Raw genomic sequence first — 21,485 nt, forward strand, 5'->3', positions numbered from 1 at the left:
ACAGACTCAGGAGACAGGACGACGCCTTGGTCTGCTGGACCTAACATAAACTCTCATTTATGATGTTAGAGAACAGAATGCTGCCTTCCAATAAGTGGCTCTGTAGAGGCATTGTGCCATCTTCCCATTTACTACAATAATTAAAATATTAAAAGGAATCTGTCATGTTGTACATGCAGTCCTATCCATGGGTGGCATAGTATAGAGCAGAAGTTGAGTAGGTTGATATATATTTTGTGGAAATAGATTGCATTTATCTCTAGTTGTGGCCCCTAGCTCACCTGACCTGGCTGAATGCAGTGATGAGAACTTACAGAAACAGCTGAGAAGGTTTCAACACACATTGTTTTCTGTAACTTCTATACAGGTCAAAGTAAATTATGAAAACGGCATGTCACAAGGTATGATGCTTCCATAACGTAGGTACTGTGGAAACAACATAGCTCATTGTGCTATACTGTTTCTGTAACTCATGCTGAATTTTTGGGTAAAAATTAAGTCTGCTTGGCTGTTTGTCTAAGTCCTGACCACATCCAGCCACTACATTTAGGGGCGGCACTGGTGCTCTAGCCCAGAACAAAAGATGGGTTAGGGTTCCACACATGGGACCTGCATCTATCAGACTTTCGTGGCATATCTTGTGGATAGGCATTCAAAGTCTCATAGAAAATATCCCTTTAATCATAGTTATACTGAATCTTTTCCTACAACTATGCATCAGTCTGCTCAGCTCCTTCTGCTCTATAACATGCTGCCTGTTGACAAGTTCCTTAAACCAGTATGTTATCCTAAAATAGCCACACAGCAGAATGAAGAACCAACTAAAATAAATTGTTAAATACATTTATTCATTTCATAATTTCCGTAGACTCTTCTAGAATGTAAAGTGAAATGAAGTTTAAAAATGAGCATTTAAGCCAAAGCAGATCAAAGAAAATCACAACTACGGTACACAGAATTCTTTATTAATTACAGTGATAAAAAAGAATCAGCATTCTAACACCATAATCCTCATCAAGGTCTTTCCTGTAACTAATTTCAAAGCAACTTCCAGCTACTAAACAAATGCTACAAGCCATTAGTAGATAAATAGGATTTCTATCCTCTAATTCCTGTTTTCATAATGTGAGCAGTATAGATGCTGTGGATATTTATCAAACTCTCGCTGATGTATAAAGAACAGTTCGGGAAGATTTCTAAAGACAAACTTGTACATTTTGTGTGAGTTTGATATGTGTGCACCAACTACGCACAAGTTATCTTTTTCAGCAACTCAATGTGGTCTTTAAGAGTTTCCTCAAAATTTGACTTTTCCTAAGGTTCCACATTCTTGACATCCATAAGGGTCCCAGAGGTAGGGCACGCACAATCTAGTATTTGTCACATATCAGGTAAGCATTTGGAACGTTTGAAGCACAAAGGGATCAATATTTCATGGAAAGCTCCATCTATCACTTGCTCTCACATGCAGTTTTTATCTCAAAGTGACAACCACCTTCCAAGTGCCCTATAAGGGTTCTTTTACACGTGACATAATTTTAGTGCCAAGCAGAAAACTCCGCACCAAAATCTCTATATCTAATATGTGGATTTTGATATAGAATTGAAAATGGCTTAATTCTACTTGCAATTCTGCTTTAAATTCCAGTATGTGTGAAAGAGGCTTTAGGTCATATTATCATTATATAGATGTCTGTAAGGGCTCCCACACACCTTTTTTTTTAATGCAAATGTCAACGGGACTTTCTAATGTTAAAAATGCATCGCACAAAAATCGCAAAACACAAACTTCTGATGCGTTTTTAACATTAGAAAGTCCCATTGACATTCGCGTAAAAAAATGCAGCCATAAGGCAGCGTTAAAAAAAAACGCAAGTGTGTGGTAGCCCTAGCCTCTTTCACTCGGGGTACAAAATCTCGCTGCAAAAATCATTGCCACAAAGCGCATGTATGTGAAGCTCATGGCTTCCAATTGGTTCTTTCACATGAGCGATATTTTGTAGCCTGCTACATTGCGAGACTCACGGCATACTCTATTTTGTAGACTGTGTGAACGAGGCCAGACGTTGTTTTGTAGCCCATGTTTCCCTATGCAGCCTTCTTGTTTATCGCATCACATAGCACAAACATGCAATTATTGTGCAATGCGATTTTAACATTAATAAGTCCCCCAACTCTCTTGTGAGAAAATCGCGGGTAGCAGCAACACAATGCTACATTTTTCCCATTGACGCTACAAAATTGTGTACATAGCACACATAAGTGGTGGTGGTTAACACTGCTGCCTTGCAGTGGTGGGGTCCAAGGTTCAAACTCCCATCAAAGTCAAATTCAAACCTAGAACTCCAGCACTGCAAGGCAGCAGTTCTAAGCCAACCCACCAGTCCTTTCTATTAAAAATGGAGACAGGCAGTATCTTTGTGATTTTTGCTAACATTGGGATTGGGATGATCCGATCCAATTTAGCAAACATCTGACTTATTTTATTGCCTGGCTTATCACGAGGAGCAACAATAGTGACAAGCTCCCTTTAAAGGGGTTGTCCCGCGAAAGCAAGTGGGGGTATACACTTCTGTATGGCCATATTAATGCACTTTGTAATATACATCGTGCATTAAATATGAGCCAAACAGAAGTTATTCACTTACCTGCTCTGTTGCTAGCGTCTTCGTTTCCATGGTGCCGTCTAATTTCAGCGTCTAATCTCCCGATTAGACGCGCTTGCGCAATCCGGTCTTCTCCCTTCTGAATGGGGCCGCTCGTGCCGGAGAGCTGCTCCTCGTAGCTCCGCCCCGTCACGTGTGCCGATTCCAGCCAATCAGGAGGCTGGAATCGGCAATGGAACGCACAGAGCCCACGGTGCACCATGGGAGAAGACCTGCGGTCCACCGTGGGTGAAGATCCCGGCGGCCATCTTCGCAAGGTAAGTAAGTCGTCACCGGAGCGCGGGGATTCGGGTAAGTACTATCCGGTTTGTTTTTTTTAAACCCCTGCATCGGGTTTGTCTCGCGCCAAACGGGGGGGGTATTGAAAAAAAAAAAAAACCGTTTCGGCGCGGGACAACCCCTTTAAGTGACTTTGTACCTAGTGCTAAGTTTAATCGACACTGACAAATCTCTGCTGCTAGTGCACAATAGCATTTAGAACTTGGAAGCCACAAGAAGGGAATCCATGATCCACATAGAGCTCCGGAGCACTGGTGGGGACATTGCTCTAGTGTGTGGGTATGAATATGTTCTTTCACAAATATAACTACTAGAGCTCTTAAAATCTGAAAAACTACAATGCGGTATTGTGCAAGCTAACATCTATTGTCATAAGAGAAAAATGAAAATACATAAAATAAAATTGGAGCGAGTGGTATATATATATATTTCATGAGCTTGCATTATGCAGGTGCAATCTGAATGATCATTGCAGTCCCTAATATGACATCTTTTGGACTTATTTTTTTGCTTGGGAATGGTATAATTTTACAATATTTGTAGAGATCGCTCTACATTTGGTGTCAAAAGCCTCATGCAAAATAATATTTTACAAGTTCAAGAGAACTATATTCCGTCTGACTATTCACTGTACTGCAAATTCTTTATTTTAGAACTAATCGCGGAATGAGCATTGCATTATGCGAACACTGCCAGGTTGCCTTTCAAAGGTTAATTGCTTTTTCCTGCCAATTTGCCAAAAATACACAAGGATATGATTCCTACTATAATTGTACTTTTTGAATTCACCTTCATCTATTATATACAGTAATCCTGGTAATATTTGCCAAGAAGGCCTTAGTTAGTTACACATTGCCTGGCAGCACCAACTTAGTGACTTAGTGAATGTTTGAGCAGTCATATGTCTAGGGTGCATCTATTGAATTTTACATAGATCACTTTGTGGAAGCCAGGCAATGATGTGCTTTCATCACAACTCTACTATGAGTTACTGTGAAGTTATCAAATGCCTAATTCGTTTCTTAGAATGGTATTAGCAGGACTACATTATAGGAGGTAGGACATGCTGCAAGGCATTTTGCTTGCAAATTCACCAGATTTATTTCTCACAATGTGTTAATAATTTTGTTTGCATGTCGGATGTTCTGCACAATCAATCTTTAATGTCATACAAATATAACACTACTACATTTTCTTTCATTGATTTGAAGCAACAGTGTAGATATCATAAAATGTAGTTTTTTTTAAATTATACATTTTTACATTAAAACATGACTGTAACTAGAGATGAGCGAGTATACTCGCTAAGGCTAACTACTTGAGTGAGTAGTGCCTTAGTTGAGTATCTGCCCGCTCGTGTCTAAAGATTCGGCTGCCGGTGCGGGTGAGCAGTGAGTTGCGGCGGTGAGCAGGGGGAAGAGAGTGAGAGAGAGATCTCCCCTCCATTCCTCCCCGCCGCTCCTCGTCTGCCGCCGGCACCCGAATCTTTAGACATGAGCGGGCAGATAGTTAGCCTTAGCGAGTATCACATCATAAAGAGACATATTGTTAGGATAACGAGCACTCAACAACAGGAAGACTGTAGCTTGCAAGCAACTTTCAAATATGATAAATGGTGTGAGCCACACTGAATAGTGAAAGTGAAGAATCCTTTTAAAAGTATACAACTAGTGATACAAACGATGCCGGACAGTCGTCCCCGCTTATACTTGCTCCTGTGCTATTTAAGCTGCTTAAAATCCTGAATGATGACTGTTCAGTGTAAATAGCCGCTGTTCAGTACTGAATGGCTGCTGCTTAAAGTGAATAGAGAGGGGCAGGGTGGGGGGCGTGAGGAAAGGACCTCTCCTTTAGCCACCCCGCCTTCCTGCTGGCCGTGCTGTGAGCGATCCAGCAATATTTACTCCTGTGTAAGAGCACGGGAGCAAGTATATGCAGGGACTAGTGTCGGGCATCGCTTGCCTGACATTCGTCCCATGTAAATGGGCCTTTACTTTAAATATATCGCATCTCTGGTGCTGCTAGTGCAGAATAGTTTCCAGAGCCATGTACAGGGAACCCAAACAGCATATGAGAGTGTTCACCAAATTGCTTCTTTTGCGATGAGATAGCGATTTATTGATTGCAGCAAAAAAGTGAATTTGATATCATAGCTGAATACATGGGTATTGTAAATTAGAGCATTGGTAATTGTAGCGGACTACAATAAGAAGTGAAGAGATCCGTTTTTCTCCTTCTGGAAGTGCGATTATAAATTCTTCTTTCCTAGTGCTGCTCTCTCCATATTGCAGTGAGAACATCTCTCATTGTCTCTTCTATGAAATACACAGGAGCTGGCAGGATATAAAAAAATCCAGGATTGTTTGAAGCTGCAATACTGCTGTCACAATATGACAGATTCACTGTAAAAGTGCTCTCCCCTCACTTTGCTAAAAGTCTGTGTTCCTAGGAACCTCTCATTTATAATTTATTGTAAAGCTAACTTCAGTGCTTTGTGTCCCCGGTGAATATCTATGTATAGATGTGACCTGATATACTGGATCTTTGTAGTTGTTGTTCATTCTTTTCTGCTTACTCTTTAGCCTAGCACAGCATAGTTTCAAGCGCAGTTTCTCGGAATCTACATTTACGCAGACACCATACTGTGAAGAGCTGCCACATATCTCAAAACAATGCAAATTTGGTCCAAATGCTTGAAGATGTTTTTGTTGTATGTAAATAAAGCTTATCCACTGCATAATGAAATGTTCTGCAACTTTCTAAGAAACATATGATTATTTCCAGGGGATGCACATTTGTCCTGGTCCTGTGGTGACCAGTGAGCTCTTATACATGTATACATTTTCATCTCCTAGAAGTAAATAATGAAGGTTCGTATTCAGTAACAAATGATAAGTTGAAAATGGTGAGAAAGTGAAGCAAAGCATTAGGATAGTTGCAATACTTAATAAGCTGTTTTTTTTACATAAAATTTAAGGCCATCATAGTCCGTTTTAGGAGTTACATTATAAGCTATCTGGTATTCTATTTTAATTAAATTATGCATTTCTACTATAATAAAACATATTTCATATTTAAGTTCCATAACAAAAATTAAAACATTCCTTTGGAGCACAATATATTCCATATCCAAGCAGATGTTTATTAGCCTGATCACACTTGTCCCAAAGTCTGATATTAAGAAACAAAAGATCAGATGTTACGTTCGTCCTGGACTGCCAACAGGACCCTGGAAAAATGTGGTACAGGAGCAATTAGGATGGACTACAACCTTGCTATATGGGTGGCTAGATGCAGAATGAACAGAAAAGTGGGGAAATGAACAGAGTGGGGCACTCTGAACCCCCCAGACTGAACAGATTTTGCAGCGGAGCTAGCGTCCCGCAAGGGATGACCCCACTTTTTTCCACGAGGACTGGACGATGGTCCAAGGGGAACCAGAGTACTGATAACCAAGGCACAAACAAAGACTAACAAAAACTAAAAGACAAGAACAAAAGAATACCAGACAAACAGAGAACAAACCAGAAAATAAGAGCCAGACACACAGGAGCTCTGAGCAGGCTGACTGCACAGGGAACACTGAAGATCATCAGCAGCTCCAGCCAGGCAAAGCTGGATTATATAGGGAAGAGGGAGAAGCTGACTGGTTGACAGAATTGTCAATCACCAGCCACACCTTGCTGACAGCTGCAAGACTAATTACCTGAACACAGGAGATGTTAACTCTAACTAGTCAGAATAGAATACATAGAAACAAAGGTGTGCTGGCAAAGACTTGACCATGTGCTGGCTGTAACGTGACATCAGATAGGTTGAATCTTATGTGAGATCCCTTTATTTTCACAGAAGATAAGTGCTGTCAAGAGTATCTAGAAGATGATCATCTCTAGTGCATTAAAATTATATGTGCCACAGAGTTCCCAAACATACCTACTATTGACAGCTGTGAGGCTGACAGTGGTTTGGCCAATAATTATACAGGGTGATTTTCTCTTTAGGAAACGCAAACATTTTTCAATACCATTTTAATTCTTGCCTGGTTCCCTATGAAAACTGGCACGTATTTGCCTAGTATGTTGCAACACAAGGTCTGTCCAGAGTATATGCTGAAAATGGCCCATCCAACATCCAAGCATTTTTGTATGTGAGCCTCCATATTAGTGAAGACATCTGATAAAGTTACATTGATAATGGCAGTGACCTACCACCATATTGTGTCATTGAAGGTGTTAGTTCTTCACGTCTTATTGCTGTATACGCTACCCTTCAGAAAACCACAAAAGAAGAAACTAGGTGGCGTCAGGTTTGGTGATCTGGGCAGCCACAAATTTTTCCAAACCAGCTGTTTGAGGCTGGGTTCACACAGGGGAGGATTTGCCGCGGTTTTGCCGCGGATTGCCGTTGCATATCCGCACTGCAGCAAAACCACTGCGTTTGCAGTGCAATGCAGCACAAATGAGATTTGCCAAAAAGCTGTTCTCACAGGACGGATTTTTTCCGCACAGCCGCAGTGCGGAAATGCAGCTGCGTCGCGGTTTTAAAAGATGCAGCATGTTCATTCTTTGGTCTTTTCCGCAGCGCTTTTTTGTCCATAGACCTCTATGGACGCAGCCAAAACCGCACCAAATACATGACAAAAGGAGAAAAGCGCTGCGGAAAAAAACGCTTGCGAAAATTCGCAGCAAAATCCGCAAGCCCAAATTAACCTTTGAAGCGGTTTTGCCGCAGAAGCAGTTCTTCTGCGGCAAAACCGCAACAGAAAAACCGCGGCAAATCCGCCCTGTGTGAACCCAGGCTGATGGTTACGTTACAATGTCATGGGTATAGTCTACTTAGTTGAGTAGTCTGATGGTTCGATAGATATAGGGACAGATTTATGAGACTGTTTACAACAAAATCTGCGCTCTTGAAAAATGAAAGCTGATCTGTGATTGGTTGCTATAAGAAACAAAAGCAGTTTCTCTTTTAGACAGTTATCAGAAATCTGCTCCTATCTTCCGCTATGTCAATTTTCATAGCGTTCTATACAAAATTAAAAAGTTATTCAGGAATGTTTGAGTTTCTTAGCAAGAGAATCACCCTGTATAACAAGAAAGCCTACAAGTGTCTCATGACATGTCACTAAGATAAGTCATAAAACCTCGATATGTGGGGAAACTGCCATTGATACCAATTAAATCCTAAAAAATGGCTAAAGTCCTGGATCCTAGTGGAGAACGGCCTGCGAATTTGTTATCACCAGTTATTGAAATTAGTAGGAGTTCTGGACTGTAAGTTATGTACCAATGGCATATACATACACACACAAAACCACAGTGTATATGAAGTTTCAGTTGTTTTAGACTTAACTTAGATTTAATGCTGCATGTAATTTGTTGCTTGTGGCATAATGTAGAATGCTCTAAAATATCTTTAAAACTAAAAACTCACTTTGATGTTGTTCTGTGACTTTAATTTAGTAAAGTTTTGCAGATCATCTTTCAGGTGCACTTTTAGATATGGTTCATCCAGTAAAAAGAACTCTGTTGCCCGGAATACTTCACTGAAGCTCACTGCACATCATACAGGGGTGCACACAACATGAGACATATCCAGCTTGTTAGCACAGAAGTTGTTACATTTTTATTTCTCTAATGATACAGACGTTTTAATTGTAGCAAAACGTGTTTGTTTCAATAACAGAAAATAGCAGTCTGACAAGAAAGCAAAACACTTATGAGAAAATTACAGATTGTGAATATGGGCATAAAATATCATTTGTATTCATCTGACAGTGAAACGCTGCCAAACATTGTTATTCCACATACCACTCTGTTATATGTCTCAGTAAATTGGGATTGTGAATTATAATAGGTTTGTTACAGTAAGGGCCCATTCACATCTGCATCGGAGGTTCCGTTTGGAGTCTCAGGCAGAGCAAATCCCAGATAAACCAGCGTAGCATGCTGCACTAATTCATCTAGCAAATTGCCAATCAGAATGCCATAAACTGGATGAACCCTATCATAATCAATTGGGTCCGTTTGGGAGCACTGACATCTACCAGATCCAGCGGTTCTGGAATTATCGTAGTTCAGCTCCAAGGACAGAGCGAAACAATGGAAATCACTTGAAACCCCAGCAAAGATGTGAAAGGGGCTTAACTAGTATTCGTAACATCAGGTACTGTAAGTAAATTAAAGGGGCTGGACCAGGATCACAAGTTATCCCATACTCCATGTCCCCCATCCTCCTCACTGCAAGCTTACTGGTCGTACAAACATGGTGACACGCCATTCACATTCAGTAGGACTGCAAGAGATAGCTGAGCAGCAAGCAGGCAGTCGTTACAGTCAACAAAATTGAAATTAATGGAGCCAAACTTGTCCAGTGCTACATTCATTCTCACGTCACTGCAGGGGGAACCCAAGACCTCTGTTCTCAAGATCAGTGGGGGTCTCAGTGGTGAAACTTCCACCGAACAGCTAGTTATCTCCTAGCTGATCGGTGGAAGTTTCACCAAGTTATCCCCTACTGTGGATGGGGATAACTTGTTATCTTGGACATTAAATAGTATAGGCTTTGTTGAATATCTTTTTTTCTCTAAATGCCATTCCTTTCATGGACCACAGATTTCTAATTCTTTTTATCATAGAAAGTGCTTTCTTCATTGTAAAATCTCCTGAATGTATGAACTGCCAAAGTGGAGAAAGGAATGACAGCTAAGCTATTGGCTTTCCCAGTGAGTTGTGATAAAATCACAGTTTTATTGTAAATGTACTGTGCTTTCATGGTTTCCTTATGGCATATAAAGCTACCAAGTAACCATTCAAACTTTTAAATTGCCCACGGTTTTATTGCATTTTACAATGCCTCATGCAAGACTGGCCTTTCGTTAGTTGGCACCCTATGCAGGATTTTTTGGCACCCTCCACCCCATCCACAACCACCGTAAAATGAAAATAATTAAGATGATCTAACACCTGCTTTAGGGCTCAGTTTAGGGTATACATCTCTCTGCTTCATTTTTGGAGGAGAAAAACTGAAATAAAACTAAAAAAAAAAAGATCCAATTTTTACCCCATTGATTTCAATTGGGTTTCAAAAAACAGAAAGCAAATAGAAAAACTTCCATTTGCTTCCATTCCATCAGGTTTCTGTTTTTTTTCTTCTGTTCCCTAGTATTTCCTGCTCTCAGGCAGCAGAGATAGGGTAGGAGAATGTGAGGGCAGCCAGAGAGATAGAGGGGAGGATAGTATAGACCAGAGGTGTGAAACTCCTTTTCACTGAGGGCCTCATCAGCCCTATGGGCTGGAGCTGCTAGCTGGGTGCGTAGAATGCCTATTAGGCTGCTGCACAGCCTGGCAGGCTGCATAAAATGAGGTGACCATGGATCTTGTGTTTGACATGTGTGCTATAAACAGTGATCTCAGACTAAATATTAAAAATGGGTGTGTAGCAGTGGGGCGGGGGGGGGGGGGGGGGTTAGTACAGCTGGAACTGGCAGAGCAGTTAATAGCAATATCCTTAAATAAAAGGTAACTAAAAACCTTTAAAATTGTATATTGATTAATGATAGAAGTATATTAACTTATAATAATGACCGAGAAAAACTATGATGACAGGAATAATGGAGACATGGTTGGACAAAGGCGGGATGATATATGTAAGAGAAATGAACACGTGGAGTCTCTATGAGTAGAAATACATGGAGGGAAAAAAAACCTAAATCTTCAAAGGGGTTCTCTATAGACCACCAAATATAACAGAAGCTATTGAAAATCTATTAATAAGTCCTATAGATAAAGCAGCAAATCACAATCAAGTAATTATTATGTGCGACTTAAACTATTCGGATATACGCTAGGAAATCGAAACCTGTGGATCTCATAAAGGAAAACAAAATTCTGTTGATAACTAAAAATAATTACCTTACCCAACTTGTACAGGACCCAACTAGAGGGAGGGCCATTTTGGACTTAATATTAACAAACAGATCTGGCAGAATAACAGAGGTGCAAGTTGGGGGGCACCTGGAAAAAATAGACCATAATATTATCAATTTCCACTTGCCACTTTCAATAAAAATTTTTATCAGGGGGCTACAAAAATACTAAACTTTAGGAAGGTAAAGATCGGCCAGTTTAGAGATGTTCATAACCTTGTTGACTGGGACAATGTCCTCAAAAATAAGTACAAACAAGAGGTTTTTAAGACCATCTTAAAAACTGTCTGTGAGCGGTTCATACCTTACAGAAAATAAAAAAGTTAGGAATAGGAGAAAAACAATGTGGTCAATATAGATGTAAAGGGGGCAGTAAACAACAAAAATAAAGCATTTAGGCCACTAAAACAAGAAGGCAGCGAAGAGGCACTAAGAAGCTATAAGGCAAAAAAATAATGTAAAAAGCAAATAAAAGCAGCAAAGGTGGAAAAAGAAAATCATATTGCCAAAGAGAGTAAAACTAACCCTAAACTGTTCTTCAACTATGAATAGTAAAAAGATTAAAACTGAAGGTGTTGGCCCTTTAAAAAGTAATGAGGGAAGAATGTAGGAGTGAAAAAGAGAAAGCAAATCTGTTAGTTTTTTTCGCCAGTATATTCACTCAGGAAATGTCAGGTAAACTGCAGAATGAAAAATTAAATCCTCCATTAAAGAAAGAAGTGCAGAGCCATCTTAAAAAGAGTAAAATAGGCAAGGCGCAGGGTCTCAATGACATACACCCCTGGGTTCTAAGGAAATTAATTAATGTGATAGATGGACTTTTGTTTCTTATATTAACAGCCTCTATAGCAGTGGGATTTGATTGACTTGTTTGGCGCATAGCAAATATGTTGCAGGTGTTCAAATACGAGTCAAAAAGCGAACCTGGGCTGGTAAGTCTTAAGTCTATTGTGGGTTTCGAAGAGATTCTATCCTGGAGTACCCTCATAGCTGTATAATTCAGTATCAACATGGATTTATGAGGGGTTGCTCCTGTCAAACTAATCTGATCAGCTTGGAGTAGGTAAGTTCTAGACTGGATTATGAAGAGTCATAGGATCTTGTTTTTTCCAAAGCGTTTGATATTGTGCCACATAAAAGGTTGGTATATAAAATGAGAATGCTTGGTCTGAGCGAGAATGTGTGTAAGTGGGTAAGTAACTGGTCAGTGATAGAAAGCAGAGAGTGGTTATAAATGGTGCATACTTTTATCGGGTCACCATTACTAGTGGGGTACCACAGGGGGCAGTACTGGGCTCTATTCTTTTTTTATATATATTTATTAACAATGTAGTGGAGGGATTGCACAGTAAAATATCAATAAAGCATTTGATACAAAACTATGTAAAGTAATTAACACAACAGAGGACAGTATAAGGTTGAAAATTGATATAGATAATTTGGACAGCAAAGTAGCAAATGAGGTTTGGTACTGATAGACGTAAGGTTATGCACATGGGCAAAGGAAATACATGTCACCATTACATGTTAAATGAGAAACCACTGGGTAACACTAACATGGAAAAGGACTTGTGAATTTTTTTTACTGTAAACTTAACTGACTTAAACTTAAGCAACCAGAGTCAGGCGGCTACTGTCAAGGCAAATAGGATCATGGGGTACATCAAAAGAGGTCTGTGGGCACATGACGAAAACATTGTTTTTCTTCTTCACAAATCTCTGGTCAGATCACATATGGGAAAATTCTAAACAGCTTTGGGCAACGGTACTCAAGAAAGATATATGAGAGCTTGAGCAGGTTCAAAGGCAGGAAACTAAATTAATAAGTGGAATGGCGGGACTAAAATACCCAGAGTTTATCAAAATTGGGGTTATTTAGTTTCAAAAATAAGACTGCTAATGGGTGACCGCATAGCTATGTATATCAGGGGACAATACAAAGATCTCTCCCATGATTTGTTTATACCCTGGACTGTGACTGTAACAAGGGGGCATTCTCTACGTCTCGAGAAAAAAAAGGTTTCTACACCAACATAGAAAGGGGTTCTTTACTGTAAGAGCAGTGAGACTATGGGACTGGACGCCTTTCTTGAGCATTACAGTATTACGTGTTATAGTCACTAATTACTACAGAAGGGTAGGTGATCCAGGAATTATTCTGATTGACATATTTGGAGCCGGGAAGGAAGATTTTCCCCCTAAAATTAGAAAAATTGGCTTCTACCTCAGAGTTTTGTATGCCTTCCGCTGGATCAACATTGAGAGGCTAATAGGCCGAACTGGATGGACATGTATCTTTTTTCAGCCTTGCATACTATGTTACCAGGAGCTGTGTGAAAAAGCATCATTAATTATTCACAGTGGGGGCAGAGAATAACAGGGAAGGCAGGAGCACAAAGAGAACACTATCACTGTGGCACCACAAGGGGAGTACTATTACGGTGGGGTCACAAGGAGAGTGGCAATTCTATTCTGGAGACCAAAGGGAGCACTATTACTGTGGGGGCAAGAAAAAAGCACTATTACTATGAGTGCTGCTAAGGGAGCACTATTATTTTGGGTACTACAAAGGGAGCATTATTACCACGGAGCACCATTACTGTGAGGTCCGCAAAGGGAGTACTATTACTGTGGGTTGCCAAAGGGGGAAACGTTACTGTGGGGGCCATAAAGTGAGCACTATTATAGTGGGGGCCATAAACAGAGAATTATTACTGCGCTGACTACAAAAGGTAGCACTATTATTGTAGGGAGTTCTACTACTATGAGGCCACAAAGAGTAAATATTACTGTGGGTGCCACTAAGGGGCCACTCTTACTATTGACCCCTTCAGTGGCAGGTATATTATTACCATGTCATGTCTCACAGGGCAGGTTTTTCAAATAAGTCAACAATGCAATTTAATCTCACAAGTATTTATTAAGGAATGCAACAATCACATTGCAACATTTTTTTGTAATGAAAGAATACATTATAACAATTTTAACTGCATGGTCAGTGCAGCAAACCCCGGAGATTTTCCGGGCATACCACTAAAGGGGTTAATACCGTCGTACCAGAAATGTTGACTTGGGATGCAATGAGAAAAACACAATTCCAGCATTGCTTTGAGGGTTTTGTGTTCAGGCGTATACTGTGCAGTAAAATAATATGCTGAGGAATTTACTCTGTTGGTCAAAGTTGTGTCGGACTCGGCTTGAACGTCTATTACATGATCTCCCATTCATTTCAGTGCAGGCATATAAAAAGGCATTTCCCCTGCATCCACCAAAGCAGCACATGGCAATATCAGATTGTATTAGAAACCATGTAGCAACCAACTCTCTATAAGATGGACTCATCTCTTGGCTTATGTTATAATACCAGTTATAATTGTCGAAGCTATTCACATTTCAAAATTTTAATTTAGAATGTTTTGCAATCTTGCCCTGTTTTGTTTTGTCAGTATTGATAAAAGTATACATCTACCTAAACTGCTCTAGCAGTAAGCATTTCTAAATGATTTTGTATATGTTTTCACAGGGAAATGCTGTTGTCTATAGCCCTGGGCCAGGTGTTAGCTCTGCTTCTATGTGGCATCAGACTTACAAGTAAATACCTATCAGAGGATTTCCATGCCAACACACCACTCTTTCAGAGTTTTCTTAACTACATCCTACTATTCTTGGTTTATACAACCACTTTGGCTGTAAGACAAGGTAAGTGCTAGCTATACATTCTCAATGAATTTTTCAAATGCCAACAGAAATGTGCTATTTTCACTTTATTACAGTCATAATGTAATGCTTTCACCAGAGCAAAAAATCTTAAAAAGATAAAGAATTACAGTTGAAAATTGCAGCACAGAGATGACTTCATGAATTATCCATATACAGAGTGAGGGATCACTGTTGATGTGAAATGAATAAAGGGGTTTTCCATGCAAAATACTGCATAGGTCATCAATAGTTGATTGGCTGGGGTCCACCACTCCAGATCATAGCCAATCAGTTGATCAGGAGCCCACTGTCAGCGCCAGGATATGTAGGGGTCTGAGCGGAAGTGGCTGCCTGTGTTAATTACTACACAGTGGGCAGAGCAGCAGCTTCCATTCTGACCCCTGTGTATCCCAGTGCTGACAGTGGGTGACAGATCAGCTGATTGCTCGGGCTCCCCAGCTGATCTACTGTTCCAGACCTATGTGTGGTCTAACTGACCACAAACAATGGTTCTAGGCACAAACTCTCAGGTTGTAGACATTTTCCTGCTGCCACTTTTAGTGATTGGCTAGGGAACAATCAGAACATGTTGACTAGGCGCTGAGGTCACATCTTAGTGCTAGCTATCCAAGTACCCTAAACAGCTTCTACAATAATTTGTAATGTGCTCTTGTGACAAAGGACTCAAAGCACAGTCCAAGAGTAAACTGATCAATTTGTTCTAATGTCCCGTGTAGAGGGTAAGTGTATTATTTGCCCTCAAACTCTAAGCTGAACAGGTGTGCTTTGCGTCTTGTCTTAAATGTGTTCCAAGGACAACATTTCTCTGATTGGCCCAGGTAATATGGGGAAGCTGCATAATGAGAAGGTTCTGGGTCCAAATACTTTATGGCGTATCCAGAGTATGGGTAGTTCATTCATGCCTGTAGACCTAATACAGGTTGTCAAACTCATTTTCACATCGGGCCACATCACCATTATGGGTGCCTTCAAAGGGGAGCCAATATTCAAAAAGGGGCAAAATGTGAATCTGTAAATTACAGGCTGGTAAGTCTTACTTCTATTGTGGGTAAATATTTGAAAGGTTTCTAAGATACTGTATGCTATCCTGTAGTACATCAAGGAAAATAGCCGTATAACTCCATATCAGCATGGGTTTATGAGATGCTCACAGCGGTAAAGCTGAGAACCATACAGTGCGGAGACTCTATATATTCTTTTGGCCACACGTTTGACTAGTGCATTATTCATTATGTTTGCAAGTTTGTTTTATGATTATTTTCCATATTTTTGTTAATAAGGATGCTTCATGGAATAATGATTTTCCTTTGTTTAAACTGTTTGCTAAGGGTTGTCGTGACTTATGTCTGCGACACAACAAGTCCTCTCCATCAATTATAGTCATATATATATATATATATATTGATATGGACATTATGGGGTTTATATGTAGGGCTATAGTGCACAAGGTTTTGGTGCACTTTATATTGCCCCACTAATTCCCCCCTTCTCTCTGGTTATTTATCAATTATTCCCTTATTTCGTATCCTGTTATGCATCATTTTCTTTCCCACAGTTTTTTCATATATTTCTCTCTATATTTTCTTTCCTTACAGACATTATGCCTGGTCTCTGTTTGTATTATATTAATATTTCTATGGCCATTTAGATTAGATAGTCTTTGTGAATAGCGGGGATGTCCCATTCCGCGCATTATTCTTTATTGCATACAATCCATATGCCGGTATGAAGGCTCCTCCCACCCATGACACATCCAGTCTGGGCTCTCCCCGGCGGCAGCGCTCTGTGCATGCGCGAGACCGGTGGATCTCGCAATATGTGCCGCAGTGGAGTATGGCCGGACTCCCATTGATGACGCGTCGGGGACGCCTCCGGTATGACTTCTATAGTTACAAGGCTCCTGCACTTGTTGTCCTCAGCTGTTCACTCACGTGACGCTCTCTCCAGCGACCCTATCACATGTATGTAATTGAGGGGGTGTTTCTATGTGGGTCTTTGATTGGTTTGTATGTTTTATGAATATGGAGTTTGTTGTCTTTGGCATTAAGCTTGAAAAAGGCTGTTATATCAGTCGAAACGTTGCTGTTCTGCCACCTTTTTACCTGGATGTTTCAATAAAGCTAAGTATGTTTTATACTCTAAGAAGAATGCGGTGAACAACTTTTTACTTCCTCTACTTATTTTTCTGTGCTGCTTCACACTCATCTATGGACTGCATTGTTTGAGCCCATTGAAGTCTGGACTCAGCTGAAGCGTGCACTGTGATTTACTTTTCGCACCCCCACTAAGCAGTGGCGTCTGTTTAGGAGTGCTGCTGTGCCCTCATTGACTTTCTGGGTTTATGAGTGGTCACTCCTGTCAAACCAATAGCTTCTACGAGGGGGTAACTTCCAGACTGAACAGGGATAGTCACTGGATCTTGTATGTCTGGAAATTTCCAAAGCGTTTGATACTGTGCTGCATAAAAGGTTGGTATATAAAGTGAGAATGCTTGGTCTGGGTGAGAATGTGTGTAAGTTAATAAGCAACTGGCTCAAGGATAGAAAGCAGAGGGTGGATAATAATGGTACATACTCTGATTGGGTCACCATTACTAGTGGGGTACTACAGGGGGTCATTATTGGGGCCTATTCTTTTTAATATATTTGTTAATGATGTGGTAGAAGGATTGCATAGTAAAATATCAAAATACTTTCAGATGATACAAAACTAAAGTAATTAACACAAGAAAGAACAGAATGCAGTTGACATGGATCTGGATGAGTTGGGGTTATGTACATGGTCAGGCGAAATACATGTCACCATTACACACTAAGTGGGAAACCACTGGGCAAAACTGACATGGAAAATAACTTGGGCTTTTTTAGTTAACTGTAAACTTAACTGGAGCAACCAGCGTCAGGCAGCTGCTGCCCAGGCAAATAGGATAATGGGCTGCATCAAGAGGGATAGTAGGTAATAGGCTGAACTGGATGAACATGTCTTTTTTGGCTTAACATACTACAGATAGTCCCCGACTTGCGAACGTTCGATTTACGAACTTCGCAAGATGCAAACAATCTGTTCTGCACTGTATGATGTAATGCTATGGCATTACATCATACTGTGCAGGGACAGGACAGGCTTCTATCAAGCCTGATAGAAGCCTGTCTGGTCAGATCGCGGGGCACTGTGTGCTTGATGGGCACTCTGCATAGGCAGCCCTGAGGCCTTTCAGGAGGCCCCCAGCTGCCTAGCAACCGCACAGCGTCCCGCGATCTCATCGCGGGACACTATACAGGCCCCCTGAACGCCAGGTGCCGGCTGTTTCTTACAGTGGGCACCCGGCGGCAGCAGTTCCGACGAGCCGCGCCGCTCGGCAGAAATGTTAACACTTTAAATACCGCTCTGACAGCGGTATTTAAAGTGGTAACAGTTCCGACAAGCGGCGCGGCTCGTCCGAACTGCTGCCGCCGGGTGTCCGCTGTAAGAACAGCCTGTACCCGACATTGTATGGAGCGGGATCCACGCGCGATCCCCTCCATACAACCATTTGTTCGGACTTGCGAACAAATGGACGTGCGAACAGGTTCCTGGAACGGAACCTGTTCGCAAGTAGGGGACTAACTGTATGTAACTGTTTTCCACAACCTGATTCTCTGAACTCTTTCTTTTATTGGAGTTTGCAATGTACTGTGCCTCCATACGAGGGAGCAGAAACCAGCCCTTTACCATCAGCACATATTTCACAATGGCCGCCGTGGGGCAAAGAAACATCTGTCCTAAATATTATCCCCATCTCAGTTTACAATATACTTAAAGCATTTAAATGGGCATTAGAAAATTAGAAGCTGCCGAGTAGATAAACTTTGATAATGTCTTTTCTTATGAAAATGTTGGTTTTTTCCTTTTTAGTTGGGACAGCTCATTTTTTCGAGTGACTATAGGAACAGTAGTCATATTGGTTGTCAACCTTGAATTAGCGTTTGGCAACTGATAACAAATTGTAATTTTGTCAGTATATTCAGTCAGTAGAAGCAAATTGTGTTATTACCAGAGATTGGAACAGGTTATTCAATAAATCAAGTGTAATTAATGGCTATTTCTATGTAGTGATTTCAATAATGCTATCTGCACTAATTCATGAAGAAGTCCCTAGTTATAGATCATAATTACATCAACCTTATTGTACAGACTTATAGATCAATATATAAATGAAATTACTATGTGACGGCTGCTGTCAGCTGAATTTCACTGTGAAGTTGATTTATAATAACAAAGAAAAGTTAAGCAGACAACCAGAGCGCAGTATTTCAGATTTATAGTCCCTATTGTCCTCTAGCTATAAAACGCCTAGGTGTTTTTGTGACTTTATAGCGCTTTATCCTCACAGTGGGAAAAATCCATAAGACCGGTGCACTATTTGTTCTTCTGAGCAATTTCATTAGTAAATAAAGTAATGTGATATTCATGATCCCCCACATCTTTCTGGTATACTTGCAGACCCAACGGCCAATGCATTTCCGCATTATGGTCTCACACTGAAGATTAAGCTGGGATAATGGGATGCAGCAATTGAGAATTTCACTAATCAAACCTCATAAAACGCGAGAATGAAATGCCAACTCCATAGTAATGTGAGGCCGGGCATCTGTTCTAAGCAATACTAGTTGATAGAACACTGTTCCTCAATTAACTCAGCGTGAGCTTTTCACAATGAGGAAATGTCCCCCTGTTTCATGCAGATGGGCTTCACTTCCACTCCAGAACACAAAAGCAAATGAATTGTGTCATCGTATACTTTCAGTTCTTTGCTGGCCTTGGTTTTAAAGAAAACTTTCTTCTTTTGGATTTTATACTCCAGGATGTTTCTACTAAACATAATCATTTTTTTGTTGTCAGACTATTTGGGAGTGATACCAAAAAGTTAATTTGTTGTTTTATTACATTCACTAGACTTGCGTTAAATTGCTATCCATCCATCCATCTATCTATCCATCTATCCATTATCTATCTATCTATCTATCCATCCATCCATCTATCTATCCAACTATCCATTATCTATCTCTCTATCTATCTATCTATCTATCTATCCATCTATCCATTATCTATCTATCTATCTATCTATCTCATATCTATCTATCTCCTATCTATCTATCTATCTATCTATCCATTATCTATCCATCTATCCATTATCTATCTATCTATCTATCCATCTATCCATTATCTATCTATCTATCTATCCATCTATCCATTATCTATGTATCTATCTATCTATCTAAGCCATTTTCTCAAGCTATGTGCAACACATAAAATGTAAGAAGGTAAATGAATCAATAATAATGCATGACATTATTTAACGTTACAAATTAAGAAAGTACACTAAGTAGTAGTATAGTAATATGGCTTGGCTTCGCAAATAAAGATTTAAGTAAGGGGTGTCCATGTCTACTACAGGCTTGCTAGTGGCTGATTAATCCAATGTGGGATAGGAAATCTGGCCACAACAATTGCAGATGAAAGTTTGCCCTGAATTTGGTGCTGAAATGTCTTGGCTCTCTCCCCGTTTTCTCTTGTCCTCAAGAGCAACCTGGCGAAGGTTTTTTTAAAAGAGAAGGCAGCTTGGTACATGGTGTGCCTTTAAACTCTGCTATCAGATGCTATAATAGACCACTTGTGATCAATATTACAGGTTTCAAGAGATTTCTTCCTTATACCTCTTCTGCAGTGCCCCTCAGTTTCGGTGACCAGTTCTGAGCTCCCCATACAGTATTTTCTTGGGCAGACAAGGATTCTCCATCCCGGAAATATGTCCTACACAGTGTAATTGTTTCTTCAACAGCATAGCTTGAATATCGGCGATTTCCGCATGTTTTAGGCCTTTATGTTGGTTGTGAAGTTGTACTAATGAATTTTAAGAATGGTATGGAGACAATGCTGATGGAAGTTCGAGGAGTTGTAGATGATGACGATAGATGACCCATGACTCAGAGCCATAAAAAAAGGCTGTTGATTCGAGAGCTCTATACACATTGATCTTTGTGCTTTCTTCAGGTGTTTCTTGAACCATAATCTTTTATATAGTCTGCCAAATGCTGTTCTTGCTTTTGCTAGTCTGTTGTCAATCTCTTTATAAATCTTGGCATCTGAGGAGATAATACATCCTAGGTAACTGAACTGTTGGACAGCCTTCAGTTCTGACTCCCTAATGCTGATACAGGGAGGACAGTAGTTTTACTGCAGGCTGATAGAGAACTTTTGTTTTCTTTAACCTCTGACTTAAATTGTCTGGCAGCTTCTGCAAAGCAAACAGTTGCACATTGCAGCGCTGCCCCTGAGTGGAACACAACCTCGCTGGTCTTCATGCAGTTGGATGATCATCTTGAGAAATTTTGAAAGGCATTCCAGCTGTGCCAAAATTTGGCAGAGGCCTTTCCTACTCACGGTGTTGACAAAAGCCACCTACAGTCCCTTGTTTTGTTCCCAACATTTCTCTTGAAGCTATAAGAGAACAAATATCATGTTAGTAATACTCCTGTTAGCTCTGAAGCCACACTAGCTGTCTGGGATGATATTTTCAGCAATGGTCAGGGCAAATCTCTTCAAGAGAACCCTTGCAAGGATTATTCCCATGATGGAAAGCAAAATTATCCCCGAATAGTTTGAGTAGTCTGACTTTTTACCATTATTCTTATATAAGGTGATGACTACATCTTGAAGGTCCTGTGGCAACTTGCCTTGTTCCTAACCCCTGACAAAGAGCTGATGGGGTTTAAGGTTTGGGAAATATGGTGTAATTCTTGTAGTTCAATTTTTACACAAAAAGCTTTTCAATTCCTAACAGACCAACCACACAGTTATGTTAGGTAAAAACTGTGATTATTATAGCGATACGGATCTTTATGTTTTCTCAT

At 40.3% G+C, this 21,485-nt stretch overlaps 1 protein-coding gene across 1 annotated transcript in view; it reads left to right on the top strand.

Annotated features, from left to right (window-relative positions):
* Positions 1 to 21,485, top strand: part of SLC35F1 (solute carrier family 35 member F1) — a 357,501-nt gene that overhangs the window by 177,966 nt on the left and 158,050 nt on the right. The window contains exon 2 of the mRNA XM_066591135.1: positions 14,396 to 14,571. Within this exon, the coding sequence (XP_066447232.1) occupies positions 14,396 to 14,571 (176 nt within the window). The remainder of the gene's footprint in view (positions 1 to 14,395; positions 14,572 to 21,485) is intronic.

Source organism: Eleutherodactylus coqui, chromosome 1, assembly GCF_035609145.1.
Source record: "Eleutherodactylus coqui strain aEleCoq1 chromosome 1, aEleCoq1.hap1, whole genome shotgun sequence".
Classification (NCBI taxonomy): Eukaryota; Metazoa; Chordata; class Amphibia; order Anura; family Eleutherodactylidae; genus Eleutherodactylus; species Eleutherodactylus coqui.